General features: G+C 38.2%; 1 protein-coding gene across 4 annotated transcripts in view; it reads right to left on the reverse strand.

The window, feature by feature from the left end:
- LOC121285843 (mediator of RNA polymerase II transcription subunit 13-like) overlaps positions 1-16,173 on the reverse strand; it is a 271,744-nt gene that overhangs the window by 67,425 nt on the left and 188,146 nt on the right. For 3 of the 4 annotated variants that reach the window (XM_041202724.1, XM_041202723.1, XM_041202725.1), the window contains 3 exons: positions 15,524-15,669; positions 14,151-14,342; positions 12,487-12,672 (listed from right to left, as the gene is read on the reverse strand). In XM_041202724.1, the coding sequence (XP_041058658.1) occupies positions 12,487-12,672; positions 14,151-14,342; positions 15,524-15,669 (524 nt within the window). The remainder of the gene's footprint in view (positions 1-12,486; positions 12,673-14,150; positions 14,343-15,523; positions 15,670-16,173) is intronic. The other variant, XM_041202726.1, reaches the window with a different exon arrangement.

A 16,173-nucleotide genomic window follows, 5' to 3' on the forward strand; every position in this document is an offset into this window, starting at 1 on the left:
TGTGAAAGAGCCTTCTATTAAACAAGTCAACATTTATAACTTTCCAGTGTCATTGACAGCTTTCCTTGCACTGACTGTTAAGTTTTAGCTATTTGAAGTTTTAGAGCAATGTGCTAGCTGGCTAGTGAATGAAGTGAATCACGAAAGCACGACTAAATGATCGTTAAGCTATCTTTGAGTGGGTATTTCTAACAACCAGCCCTAAAATAAAAACTGGGTTTCCATTCAGTTAACCAAAATAAACTTTCACATTAGGTTTTCAATCAAGATCAGAATAATGCCATGAGTATTCCCACTCTTTGTTGAGTGCATTCTGGAAAGGATGGCAATGAATCTAAATACTTAGCCAGGGAGTGTCAGAGTCTAAGGTGATAAGGTGATAAATGGAGAAATTAACAATTCTTCTCAACAGGCAAATCAGACTGCTGAAGCAGAATAGAGATAGCTTCAGTCTGCATTTGGTAATAATATACCTAATGGGAGCAAGCTTGATACCAACAAAAAGATTCCCAACACAGGCATCCCAAAAATTAATAACAATTCCAGCTTTCAAAAAAAATTAAACACTATGTACCATCAAAAATCTGCTTTTATAAATTACCTGACCTATTTCAAATTTTTCCCATATACAACATTTATCAGTGAATTAGTCAGATTAGTCAGAAACATAACAGGAAACCATTCAACAATACTACAAATGGTGCTAAGATTCAATCTATGGAACTGCATTATGAACACAAATTTAAAAGGTTCTTTTATTTTGGGATTAAAAAAAGGAGCCCACAATTCATCTTACCATTCTGTACAAGCCTTTATATATGACATTATAAAATTAAGTTGCTGATTAATTGCACCAGTTTAGCATTGATATAATTACCATGTTCAGAGAACATGACCCCACTTGTAAGTCTAAAGGTATAACTAAATATCATTTTTCCTATTAGCATATAACAAGGCGGCATTTAAGTGAAGAGTGCAAGAAAAGGAAAGCTGAACATAATGTGCCCAATTTACACAAAAATGAGAATAAAAAGAAAGTGTTATTGCCAAACTGCATCATTAGGGGGAGCTAAACGTTCAGAATGAAATTGAACAAGCTGACTTTAGCACACTGTCAACCAGAAATCCAATTATGGTTTATACAAAGCACTGCTATTTTTTTATACTTCTTGTTCCACTACAAACATTTGATTACAAGTTTAAAAAATAAATAAATTTAATATACCCAGGCTATTCTATTTCAAAAAAATAAGCTAATTAAAGCTGTGCACCCAATGGGGATTTTTTTTTAAGATTGAGGACAAGCAGTTTAACATATTTGTTGAAACATGGCTTCAGGATAAAACAATGTATAAAATAGACATACAGTAGTGACATTAAAACTGGGAGTAAAAAATCTGCATCAGTAAACTTAAGCATTACATATTTAAAAATAACATTACTAACAGCTCATGTGGATTTTTAATTTTTTTTTACAGTGCCAGTCACAATTCCTAATACCATAAGGCCACATTTGGCACAAGTATAGTCGTCATACAGCACAGTAAACAGTTCACATGAATTTCCAAAAACATCCGTGGTTGAGTAGAAGTAATTTTTTTCAATTAAAAATTGTAATAAATACATAGTACACAAAGATTCAAATGCTACATCAGTTTTGTTATGGATAGGTTTGAAGTCTGAAACACTATATCGAGTTACAGATTGGTTCCAAATTATATTGGACTGAACTGGACTTTAAGAGTGTGCCACCATTTTTTTTTGTTTACACATATACTCAATTTTTAAAAATGTTTTAGTACTATAAATTGTGCAGTTTCTACCATGTGACATCTTCAAAATAGTTTGCATTTCGAATTATGCATACCAAACTAAACATATACATGGAGCTGCAGCACATTTTCAATTATAGGAGTTTCAGTTTAAAATACAGCTGGATACATTTCACATCCTACAACACCAATGCTGTCACATTTAAAATATCACAACATTTTGCAGTTTTTATTGTATTAATAAAATATCTTATTGTATTTATTGCATTTCATGCAAATGCATAAAAACAGTTTGCTATGTTTTCCTATATCAAAGGAGCAGCCAAATGATGAAGAGAAAACTAATCAAGAAAGAAAGCAAAACAGCAATGGCATTCCTTTTTCCAAGTCAGGATAGAACAACTTTCAGGGCACCAAGATCAAGTAAATCAATATTCAAATCTTGTGACTGACCTAAATGTTTCTGGCAGTTTTATGCACTTGGCTAAGATGTGTTCCCAATTTTCAAGTAAGTTACTTAGATAGATGAATAAATGCTATGATAGAAACGAATGGCATCTGCACACAAAAGCTTTTTATAAATGTCAACTCTTTATACAGATAACTTGCAAACCAACACATTCTTATAGCATATCTATTTTCAAGTATATTCCCAATATCAACAGCCTGCTTTTAGATGAATGTAGTTTACAAGAACAATGCTCTCTTCTATTTAAGACTTTAAAATACCATAAAAATTAGTTCATAGGAAGTAAGTTCTATCTTCTTTTAGCTACCTTGTCAGAATGCAAGGAAAACAAAAAGTGAAGGAAAAAATGTACAGGAATATTTTTTGCTGCAAATTGTGTGTTACAAACTTGACTGGAGAGAGAATCTATTCAATTGTAAAATAAGGCAGCAGGAATGGAAGGAGAATTTTTAAGATGCATTTTATTTAAAAAAGGACAAATGGTGACTTGGTTTCTCAGTGGGTAAACTTAGCATAAATACTCATCTGTGTAGAAGATTTCCAGGGTCAATCTCCAATTTGTGCTGAGTTTGAGGGACACAACAATTATTCTTAAATCCCTTAAATGCCATAACCTCACCTATCTGTGCAACCTCCTCTTAGTCTTAAGATACCCCTCAAATTCTTTATTTCCCCCCTACCCCCACAATAGCTGCAGTACTTTCAGCCATCTAGGACCTTGCTGTCTCCTTCTCCTTTGGCTGAGATTTTGATCACCGTTTCTAATATCACCTTCTGTGCCTTGCCATCCATTGAACCAATCATATTTACATCAAGCATCTTGGGACATTGAAGGTGTTACATAAGTACTCTTGGCACTCCTAACACTGAACCAGGCTGCAAGGAAATATTCCTGTTCCTGATCATTATTTAGTAACCTCTGTAGGAAACTATTCCAGTGCACGTCAAGTGGCTATGGGAGATCAACAATTTGCTGACAATATTTAAGCTTGCATTAAGAATGGTCCTTTGGGCACAGTACCAGAAATGCCAGCAGATAATGGGAGGGTTATAGTTTATAGAAGCAAGATGCAACTCTTCAATTGATTTCCAGATGTTTTAATAGTTAAATTATAGTCCACAACAGGTAATATTTTCCAGAGAAACCTTTACTAAGATGCAGATTATTTGACAGTTCAATGAAATCTAGTAATTTAACAAGTTAAAAATTGGTACCACATTATTCAGGACATTAAGAGTTAGAAAATTTAGTTGCATATGTAGAAAGGTCAGCATTGGCTTAGTAGCAGTACGCTAGCCTGAAGCAGAAAGCTGAACTCCACAGACTTGACTACACAGCCTTGAGCACCCAATTAGGTTGGCACACCTTCAGCACCGCCTACTGGAGATGCCATCTTTCAGATAGCATGAGATGTTAAATCAAGGCCATCTCTGCTCCCTCAGGTCAATGTAAAAGGCTCATGGCACTTTATGAAGAAGAGTAGGAGAGTTTTTTTTTAAGTGCATTGGCAAATATACATTCTGCAAGCAGCACCCAACAGATGATATGGTTGTTTATTTAATTCCTGTCTGTGGACTTGCTGTGCACAAAATAGATTTCCTATATTACAGCCAGAAGCATAGCACTGTAGTAAAACACTGTGAAGTATCCTGAGTCATGAAAGGCACAATACCTTTCCTAATATTTTACTGGATTATTTTCCAAGTGGTCATAGTTTGCTGGTGAAAGCATACTCAGGAGTTTTGTTGGATTTCTTCATCCTTTCCTGTAGGCTCATTCGAAACAGACGGAAGCCCATCGTGTCTGTGCTAGTTGTTTGAAAGCTCTGCTTAGTCCCACTCCTCTGCTTTTTTTTGCCAAAGCCCTCCTATTCATGTGCATATGTAATTCCATTTTGAAAGTTATTTTTAAATTTGCTTCCACCACCTTTTCACTTCATGGTACCAGATGGTAACAATTCATGTAGATTAGCTATTAGAAGTCTGAACAAAATATATTTGTGTCAGTGTACTCATGGAGAGCTGTCAAAATTCCTGAATCTAGAACAAAAATTTATTTAAAATAGGCTCAAACTTATAATTTGTACTTATATAATGTCTTGAACATAGTAAAACACCCCGAGGTGCTTCACAAAGCATTATGAAACTAAAATTTGACACTGAGCCAAATAGGGTGATATTAGGATAAATGATCAAAAGCATGGTCAGGATGTAGGCTTTTTTTAAAGGATCGTCTTAAAGGAGAAAAGAGAAGCAAGGCAGAGGCGCTTCAGATGGGAATTCTCGAGTTTAGGGCCTTGGTAACTGAAGCATGGCCGCCAACAATAGAGCAATTAAAATCAGGAATGCTTTTAGAAATCAGCATTGGAGCAGTGCAGAAAATTAGGGATTAAAAGAGATAGGGATTGATGAGGCCATGGAGGTATCTGAAAACGAGGGTGAGAATTTTAAAACGAAGGCTTTACTTAACCAGGAGTCAATGTAAACTAATATAGGATGATGGTGAATTAAAACAATGTCACCCAAAATTCTGTTGCGCATAAGTTTACGAAGGATAGAAAGTGGGAGGCCAGCTAAGAGTGTGTTGGAAAAGTCAAGTCTAGCGGTAACAAAAGCATAGATGAGAGTTTCAGCAGCTGGTGAGCAGAGGCAGTGGTGGAATCAGGCGATGTTACACAGAGTAAGTGTGAATCGGTAATCAAGTGATGGCACGGGTATGTGGAAGCTCATCTTAGTCAAACCAAGGTTGTAAACTGTCTGGTTCAGCCTCACAGAATTGCTCATGAGGGATGGTGTCAGGGAATGGAAGTGAAGAAAATGGCTTCAGTCTTACCAATATTTAGTTGGCATTTCTGCTCACCCATGATTGGATGTCAGATAAGCAGATTGATAACTCTGACAGTTGAGAGAGATTGCCAGCTAGGGTCTTAAAAGAGGTGGCTAATGAGGTAGTCAATATACTGATGTTAATTTTCCAAAATTCACTAGGTTTTAGGAAGATTCCATCAGATTGGAAAGTAGCAAATATAACCCTCCTAGTCAAGAAGGCAGGGAGGCAGAAAACAGGAAGCTATCAACCAGCTAGCTTGACATCTGCCCTGGGGACGTTATTATAATTGATCATTAAGGAAAAACTCAAGGAAATAGGGAAGAGTCGGCATGGTTTTGTGAAAGGAAAATCATGTTTAACCAATTTATTGGAGACTTTTGAAGGAGTAACATGCACACTGGATAAAGGGGAGCCTGTAGACAAACTTGGATTTCCAGAAGGCATTTGGTGATGAGCCACATCAAAGACTTCTACAGAAAATAAAAGCGCATGGTGTAGTGGGTAACATATTAGCATGGATAGAAGATTGGCTGGTTGGCAGAAAGCAGAGACTATGCATAAATGATTCTTTTTCTGATTGGCAGGACGTGATGAGTGGAGTCCCACAGGGCTCTCTACTGGGGCCTCAACTTTTTACGATTTACATCAATGTCTTAGATGAGGAAAGTGAAGACATGGTAGCTAAATTTACAGATGGCACAAAGATAGGTAGGAAAGTATGTTGTGAAGGGGACATGAGGAGGCTGCAGATGGATATAGATAGGTTGAATGAGTGGGCAAAGATTTGGCAAATGGAGTTTAATATGGGAAAATGTGGAGTTGTTCACTTTGGCAGGAAGAACAAAAAGTAAAGTATTACTTAAATGGAGAAGGGCTGCATAATTCTGAGGTGCAGAGGAATCTAGGTGTTCTAGTGCAAGAGTCACAAAAAGTTAGTATGTAGGTACAGCAAGTAATTAATGCTGCTAATGGAACACTATCCTTTATTATGAGATGGATTGAACATTAAAGTAAGGATGTTATGCTTCAGTTATACAGGGCATTGGTGAGACCGCATCTTGAATACTGTGTGCAGTTTTGGTCTCCTTATTTAAGGAAGGATGTAAATGCATTGGAGGCGGTTCAAAGGAGGTTTACTAGATTGATAGCTGGAATGAGTGGGTTGTCTTATGAGGAAAGGTTGGACAGACTGGGCTCATTTTCACTGGAGTTTAGAAGAGTGAGGGGTGCGTTGATTGAAGTATACAAGGCGCTGAACGGCCTTGACAAGGTGGATGTCGAAAGGATGTTTCCTCTTGTGGGTGAGTCAAGAACTAGGGAGCATTGTTTTAAAATTAGGAGCGGCCCTTTTAGGACAGAGATGAGGAGAGATTTTGTCTCTGGGGGTTGTGCGGCTTTGGAATTCTCTGCCTCAGAAGCTGGTGGATGCAGGATCGTTGAATATTTTTAAGGCAGAGGCAGATTGATTCCCTTGTCTAACAAGAACCTAAAGTTATCGGGGTTAGATGGGAATGTGGAAATCGAAACACAAGATGGTCAGCCTTGATAATAATGAATGGTGGAGCAGGATTGAGGGGCTGAATGGTCTACTCCTGATCCTATTTCTTATGTTATGTTCTTGTGTATGGAAATTGACCTATTTTTGGATAATGTTGCTGAGAGGCAGCATGTAATGAGAAACAGAAAGAGGGGTGGTTCCCAAGATAGATCCTTGGAGGATAGCAGGGATAACTGTGTGGGAACAGCAAGAGAAACCATTGTAGGTGATTGCCTGGCTACGATTGAATAGCTAAGAATAGTACCAGGCAAGTGAAGTCCTATCCAGCTGAACAAGAGTGGAGAGGATTTTGGAAGCAGACAGTATAATCAACAGTGTCAAAGGCTGAAGGCAAATGAAGAAATATGAGCAGTGATAGCTTGTCACAGAGGCTTTGGACTCAATTTGGTCCCTAGACTCAGGGGAGGTACCAGAGGACTGGAGAATTGCAAACATTATGCCCTTGTTCAAAATAGGTTATAAGGATAAGCCCAGAAATTACAGACCATTCCGTTTAAATTTGGTGGTGGGGAAGTTTCTAGAAACCTATAAAATTCTAACAGGACTAGACAGGGTAGATGCAGGAAGGATGTTCCCGATGGTGGAGGAGTCCAGGACCAGGGGTCACAGTCTGAGGATATGGGGTAGACCATTTAGGACTGAGATGAGGAGAAATTTCTTCACCCAGAGAATGGTGAGCCTATGGAATTTGCTACCACAGAAAGTAATTGAGGCCAAAACATTGTATGTTTTCAAGGAGCAGTTAGATATAGCTCTTGGGGCGTAAGGGATCAAAGGAGATGGGGAGAAAGCGAGAGCAGGCTATTGAGTTGGATGATCAGCCATGATAATAATGAATGGCGGAGCAGGCTCGAAGGGCCAAATGGCCTACTCCTGCTCCTATTTTCTATGTTTAAACACATTCCAGATAGAATTAATAGTCAAGTGGAAAAATGTGGTTTGATTAGGAGCAGCCAGCATGGATTTCTAAAAGGGGAATAGTGCTTAACTAACTTGGAGTTTAACATGAAGAGGTAACAGAGATGTTTGATGAAGGTAATGCTGTTGATGTGCTGTACATGGACTCCCAAAAGGTACTTGATACAGTGCTGCACGATAGACTTGAGAAAAGCTATAGCTCATAGAATAAAAGGGAGTGTAGCAACATGGATAGAAAATTGGCTGAGTAACAAGAAACAGTGAATAATGGTTAATGGATATTTTTCAGGCTGGAGGAAAGTTTGTAGTGGAGTTCCCCACGGGTGAGTATTGGGACCCTTGCTTTTCCTGATATATATTAATGATCTAGATCTTGATGTGCAGGGGGCAATTTCAAAGTTCGTGGATGTTACAAAACTTGGCAGCATTGTAAGCTGTGAGGACAGTGTAGAACTTCAAAAGGACATAGACAAGTTGGTGAAGTGGACAGATAGATGGCAGATGAAGTTCAATGCAACATAGTGCAAGGTGATTCATTTTGGTAGGAAGAACATGGACAGACAATAAAATAAGGGGTGTAACTCTAAAGGATGTGCAAAGTAAAAGGACCTAGGTGTGTATGTGCATAAGTCATGAAAGGTGGCAGCACAGGTGGAAAGAGCAGTTAATAAAGCATACAGTAAGTATCTCAGGCTTTATTAATAGGGGCATAGAGTACAAAAGCAAGAAGGTTATGCTGAACTTGTATAGGACACTAGTTAGGCCTCACCTGGAGTAATGTGTACAATTCTGGGCGCCACACTTTAGGAAGGATGTGAATGCATGGGAGAGTGTGCAGAAGAGGTTTACAAAAATGTTTCCAGGGATGAGAAACTTCAGTTATGAAGACAGATTGGAGAATTTGGGAGTGCTCTCCTTGAAAAGGAGAAGGCTAAGAGGAGGTTTGATTGAGGTGTTCAAAATCATGAGAGGGTTGGATAGAGTAGATAGGGAGAAACTGTTGCCGCTCGTAAAAGGATCGAGAATGGGAGGACGCAGATTTAAAGTGATTTGCAAAAGAAGCAAATCGGAATGAGAAATAAACTTTTTCACACAACGAGTGGTTCGGGTCTGGAATGCATTGTCTGGAAGTGTGGTGGAGGCAGGTTCAATCGAAACATTCAAGAGGGCATTTGGAGATTATTTAAATAGAAACAACATGCAAGGTTATGGGTAAAAGGCAGGGCAATGGCACTAAGTCATAATGCTCATTCGGAGAGCTGCTGTAGACAGGATGGGCCAAATAGCTGCCTTCTGCACCGTAACAATTCTGTGATTCTGAGGACAACTTTTGAGACACAATGCCATTTGTGATTCTGATAAGAGCCACTTCGGTACTGCCAAAAACCAATCCCCATATCCATCTATGCCTCGATTGCTAGAATGAAACTGGAGAATTTCCTCCTACCCCCAAAAAATAAGGGCAGCTGATGCTGATAGACACCCATAGGAATACTTCAGTTATATTAATTTAAATTGTCCCACCTGTGTCTCCCTCACCCCCTACCAAAGTCAAGTTCTTCTAATCCTTCCAAAAGCACAAAGTGAGAAGAAGTGTCCAACCTTTTGGAACAGTGGGTAAGATCAATGTCCCACACTACGGAGTGGAAATTTGGATAGTAAAATCAGACAATCACAACTAAAGAGGATGCGAAAGAGGACGTGGGACTTGCAACCTATTTTCCACTTCATTAAGTTATGGTATTTGTAATTTCCTTCACTTCCTTCTGAATCACCTTTTCATCCTGGCCTCCACCTCCTCGACACAAGAACCCATCTCTCTTCCTTCACACTTCTATCCTTTTGATTCCACCCTCTCCTTTTATTCTATTTCACTCCGTTTTCCCTCCTTCACATCCATCTGTTTCTCCCCTTCTCTTCACTCCTTTCTCTTGTTTGCTTACTCAGTTTGTTTTCTCTCTCCATTATTTCTATCTCTTTTGCTTTTCCACCTCCAACAAATAGCAATTTGGGGTCTCGGAGCTATTCTACCCCTTCAAATTTTAGGCAGTCCAAATTGGAGGGGTAAAACAGGTGTTGGGTGTGCGTAAAGCATGATTCAGTATGTTACACTCCAGGTGGCAGTACAGCAGATAGCTGGGATTTAAAGTAAAAGGCAAGTATGTTTGCACAGCACAGGCAACGGCCAGCAGGATTATTTAATTTTTATGACTTTATATCAGTGACGTAAAATGGATGCAATTACTGTAAGACAACAAAAAAATACTTATTCTATTTGCACAAACTCATTAATAGATCAGTTGTTTCTGTCAGGTTTTCCAGAGGTGTTTGTTTTTCATTTAGTAGTTACTCAACTGACTGTCTCTGACTCTGGGCAGGGAGTGGGAGGGATCAGATAATAGTTCAAGAGCAAAAGTGAAATTGGAAAACAGGTCACATTCAGCCAAGAAGCTGGATACCCCTGACTAAAATACTTGCACCCATAACAGTGTTATGTATATCCTCATATATTCAACTGGAAAGAAAAGTTGATCCTACCACAGTTCATCACACAACACAATTCTAGATTGCTCTAAATGTTAGCAAGTAAAAACGTCTCAGTTTAAAACAGCTGTTCTACCTTTATTGATAATGCATTCAAGCTATCCAAACATTGTTCTTGCACTATACAAGATCAGAATTCGGAATGAATTGCGGCTTTGTAACTTGCTTCCCGAAATTTGATATCTTACATTTATTACGAAGAATGTCTGTCTCATCTGCTTCACGTAATATTCAGCTGTGTTTAATATACTAAGAATATCTGTATCTGGACTTAAGAACCAGTATCATAGACTTTATTACATCATTAATGCATAGCTAGGGCACCCAATTAGGATGCCATATCCCACAACAAATGTTGCTAATTTCCACAGATATCGTTAAGTGATTTGCTGCTCAGCCACTATAATTTTGATTTAAAAATTCCATGGAGTGTTCAAATAGATATAAATAATAATTAAAATAACTTGCTGCAAATAATTTGCTTCATCTTACAGAATTCCATTTACCACCTGAAAAATAAACTGCCATCTATTTTCACCAATCTTTACCCCTTCGTTACTAAGGAGGCTAATCTTGATCTAGTACACTTTGATTACTGGAATCAACTCCGGTACTTTGCTCAAGTGACTATTGTTTCTAGGCCATCACAGTGGAGTCAGAGGCTGCTTTCAGCCGATACACACACATGCAAACGATCTAGCAGGGTTAGGAAAGCTCAAGTCAATTGCAGAACACAAACTACTCGCACAGCTGAGATAAGGTCAGAATATAAAACTAAGATACTTACTGCTCTGTACTGTTTAGTGCTGCATGAGGTGGTACCTTTACTAACTAAATCTTTAGGGGCGCCAACATCAAAAATTCAAACTTTACTTCAATTGGAATAGTATGCCTACCTCAACTGGAGCAAACCTGAATTTTCTAACATAGATCCTGTACACGATGATTGCTGCACAATGTTCAGCACCATTCACGACTCCTCAGATACTGAAGCAGTCCATATCCAAATGCAGCAAGATCTGGACAATATCTAGGCTTGGGCTGACAAGTGGCAAGTAACATCTGTGCCACACAAATACTGGGCAAAGACCATCTCCAACAAGAGAGAATCTAACCATCACCCCTTGACATTCAATGGCATTACCATCACTGAATCCCCCACTATCAACATCCTGGGGGCTACCATTGGCCAGAAACTGAACTGAACTAGCCATATAAATATTGTGGCTACAAGAGCATGTCAGAGGCTAGGAATCCTGCAGTGAGTAACTCACCTCCTGACTCCCCAAAGCCTGTCCACCACCTACAAGGCGCAAGTCAGGAGTGTGATGGAATATTCCCCACTTGCCTGGATGAGTGCAGCACCAACAACACTCAAGAAGCTGGACACCATGCAGGACAAAACAGCCCGCTTGATTGGAACCCCTTCCACAAACATTCACTCCCTCCACCACCAACGAACAGTGGCAGCAGTGTGTGCCATCTACAAGATGCATTGCAGAAAATTCACCAAGGCTCCTTCGGCAGCTCCTTCCAAACCCACAACTACTACCATCAAGAAGGACAAGGGCAGCAGACACATGGAAACACCATCACCTGGAAGATCCCCTCCAAGCTATTCGTCATCTTGGCTTGGAAATATATCGTTGTTTCTTCACTGTCACTGGGTCAAAGTCCTGGAACTCCCTCCCCAGCCGCACTGTGGGTGTACACCACAGGGACTGCAGCGATTCAAAAAGGCAACTCACCGCCACCTTCTCAACGGCAATTAGGGATGGGCAATAAATGCTGGCCTAGCCAGTGATGCTCACATCTGGTAAATGAATTAAAAAATTCAGCAGCTATATTAACATTTTTCTGTTGTGGGGTCCTGATGATTTGGTACACAAAGATACCCAGTAGCTTTGAAAATTGATTTGATGATAATCAGAACAGTATCATGATAACTATCGATTCCTCCTCCCAAATCCCAGACTGAATTGGTGCTAACAACAGGAAAGAAATATATTCAGGTATTCAAAATACAAAGTTATGGGCAAAATAATAAGCGTAGTGCAATTTTTTTTTAAATGTAGGGGCAATATAAAAATGGAATATAAAAAGATTGTAAAGGGAGTAGGAAATCTAATAAAGAAATGAAAACATATTTAGTAGAATTCCAGGTAGGAATCTTAAAAAACAGTATTGGTCACTAAAAATGACCAGTGAAATTGAAAGCAAGACTTTTTAGGTAGCCTGATGCTCAGTCTCAAATATTTAATATACATCTACTGGTACAATTATTGTTAGATTTTATTTCACAATAATTGTATTACAAAGTAAAAATAGTCTGAATAGATCATCATAATAGTTAGATATATCATAAATCTGTATTAACAACTTGTGGGAAACATACCTATTATCGTCTGCTCAGGTGAGGTGGGTGGTGTGAGTGGCAATCCACAACTTAAGGTGTCTTTCACACTTCCTGGCCCTTGTGTTGGATTTGTATGGCCTCCTGCATTAGCAGCATTTGAAATTACAGGGATATCTCCCTGAGGAATCAACACGAAAGCTGATGGGTACACCATTCTTACTCCGCCTACAGAAATGCAAAAACAAATAATGTTTTCAAAACGCATGGAAGCACTAAAACTAATCACTAGGAGGTCACAAGCAAATTCTTCTCAACATAACAGTTGAATATATTAATTTTGATTATTTTTTAAATGTCTTCCCTCTTCTTTCCTAAAGGTGAGATATTTTCAGTTCTCAAAAGAAATCACCCTTATTTCAGGTAATAACTGACTATTTCAAGTTTCAAAACAATTGTCCAAATATAAGCAATTCCAATTCCATTAATATTTGATTTACTTGTAAGCAACCTTCCTATTTGTCCCGTGTGAAGTATTTCCTGAGGTTGGATATTACAGCTGAGTATTATAAAGCTGTACATTATAAAGTGTCAATGAGTCCAAGTCAAAAGCAAGGTAAAATGCCCTGTATTAGAGGTTTTATCACCATCACAAATGTGTTTTCAAGCACAACTTCCACATATCATGCCTAAAAGCAATGAAAGCTACTAACACAATCAGAAGCTGTTTGCGACTGCAGAAGTAACATTGCATCTGATCAAACATATCAATCATTCTAATTTAATGAGTAATAAAATACAGAACAATGTTCACAAAAATCTCTCTTCATCTGTGAATTTAGCCACAGCTTACTACTGAATCTATTTCATTTCCCAGTATTCAAAATGACCGAAGACGTTCATTGCAAAACAAAAATCACAATTGCTCACAGTTATCCAATTTTATCTTAAAAGTTACTAACAACTTGGACAATCAGGCAAATCCTACAATTGTATATTTGAAATCTTGTATTATGGCAAAAAGTTCTCAAACACGAATGGAAAATGTGAACCAAATTATGGAAGCTAAGAGAGCTTTCACAACTAATTTAATATTACTTAGGCCCTATGATCCGAAAAGCAATGCAAACTTTTGAGAAACATGGAAATTATTTTTGCTGTTCCATTGGAAAGAACACATATACTGTTTAAATGACTTTACACTGTCACATGCTGCTTTTTTTAAAAAAAAATGTAAATTCAACAACTCATAGTACTGATGTTGCTCAAATTTAGTCCCAGATTTGCCCAGGGCTCCAACTGAGTTAAAATTTCAGTTAGAGCTTTATTTGTTAAAAAAATGTTTGATTTAATTACTTAAATTTATTTGGTTAAACATTGGTTAAAAGGGTAAAATTAGTACCACGTTAACATTTTTGTATGGAAATTGTAAACAATAAGAGGATATTAATAATCTAAATGTATTAGTTTCCATTAAAGGAGTATTCAGAACATGGACCAGTTTTCTGCTAAAAGCATACAGATATTTCTTTTCTGTACAAAAATTAAGTTGATTAGAAGCTAAAAATAACTGAAGGTCAATGGGCCTGTAATTTAAAACACTCAAACAAATGACAATGGTGTTAACACAATCTCGACCATACATATGGTTAACTTTTAAACCATCTTGGAACTGCATTGCTTTAGTAACACTGCCCCACACTCACCTACAATAACCTCAACAGCTACAGGGAAGTCATCATCACAATCCATCTCTTCTTCCTCCTTTGTTTCTTTCTTCTTCAATACCATTGGATAGAAGTATTGCCATTCTTCAATCAATTTCCTTGTAGCTGGATCAGACATCTTGTACGTCTGGCCCGTAAGCGTGCCATTCAATCCAAATGGACTAATGATGACTGCAAAAAATGAGATTATATTTTGAATTTTCTTCCAGACATACAGTAAGTGTTTTGTTGTTGATGCCTAATGTAGCAAATAATTTTAAGAATCATGAACTAGTGCTAAAAATGGTCCAAAAGGCTGGAGCTTTTGAAGAGATGCAGATTTTAAAATCTCAAAAGCAGTGACAGTGATAGACTTGGACATGCAATTGTGGGCATTATGAAAGTCATTTCAAACATCGAACAACCACCCAATTTTCAAAACAAGTAAGCAATATGATTCTACAGTTCCCTGCCTTAAATCTGGATTTAGTGCCAACACCAAGTACATGAGCGTTTCTAGCACACCACAGATGTAACACTTTACAGGACTAATTTTCATCTACTACTCCCCAAAACACAAACACCACAAACTCACACCCTTGTAATCAATCCCTTTCCTCAGCCTCTGTCTGAGCAAGACTGTTCACAATCTTGGCAATCTAACCGACCCTAAATAAGCTTCCCAACTCGTGTTCCATTGCAAAGGCCAGCTATTACTCCTTCCACAATGTTTCTGAAGCAACCTTGTTCCACCTCCATCCCCTCCTGGCCAGCTTTCCGTATGTCTACATCAAACTTGTCTACATCCCTGCATCCTAATCTGCAACAATGGTTCCTGATCCCTCAACGCTTCTAAATTAACCCATTGGTGAACATACCTTCAGCTTGAAGTTCTAAAATTCCCTCCTTAAACATTCCACCTTCTGCTCTTCTTTTTGGCCCTTAAAACATACCAGTATGACAAGTTTTTGGCCACTCTTCCTACTATCTCCTTTGGCTTGGTGTTCCACTTTAGACTAAGACTCAGTGAATCGCTTAGGAATATCTTTCTACAGTAAGTGCAATATAAATGCATGCTACTTTTCTTAAGACAATATCATAAGTTTTCTACTGTAACTAACTTTACTACAGCATGAAGTTTAAAAAGAGGGAAATAAACACGTTCCTAATGAGTCAGGTTTCTGACATTTGCAAAATATTAAACATGCAACTGCTGAGTTTCAGTTCAAGTTTCTATATCAATCCAAAGAAAAAAAATCAACAATGGATGACAATAAAGCAGAAATTTCTATACAATACTGTTATCAACAAACAGTACTTCAGATTGCAGGACTTGACTTAAGTGGCTATAGAAAAATATTTTAGTAATTAACCTTGGAAAGGTGTGGCAGATGAGAGTGCCATGTTGATGTGCTCTTCATTGACAAGGTACACAGGTTGGTGTTGGGCAATTTCAACACTTGTGCAGACATTGCTCTCTCCATGCAGAAAGAAGGTGAAGGAACAGGAAAGGTGCTCACTGTGAAAGATCACAAAAAGTTATGAATTTTCACTGTTCAAAAACTTCATTTTCCCCTTAGAAACATAACATAGGAACATAGGAGCAGGAGTAGGCCATTCAGGCCATTGAGCCTGCTCTGACATTCAACTAGATCATGGCTGATCATCTACCTCAACACCACTTTCCTGCACTCTCCCCATATATCCTTTGCTGTCATTAGTATCCAGAAATCTATCAATTTCTGTTTTGAACATGCTCAATGATTTGAGCTTCCTCAGCCCTCTGGGGTAGAGAATTCCAAAGATTCACCACCCGCTGAGCGAAGAAATTCCTCTGCATCTCAATCTTAAAAGGCCTGTCTTTTAACACATGGCAGGCTAACAGTAAAACGTATGGTAATGGTAAATAAAGAAACACTGCACATTGGTGGAACATGGCAGTTCACAAGCTAATCCTGTGAAAAGGAAGGAAAGTGGTGGGAAATGTGGTTTAAAATATGCAGTATTCCAAAGAACAATAAAT

This window comes from Carcharodon carcharias, chromosome 13 (assembly GCF_017639515.1).
Source record: "Carcharodon carcharias isolate sCarCar2 chromosome 13, sCarCar2.pri, whole genome shotgun sequence".
Lineage (NCBI taxonomy): Eukaryota > Metazoa > Chordata > Chondrichthyes > Lamniformes > Lamnidae > Carcharodon > Carcharodon carcharias.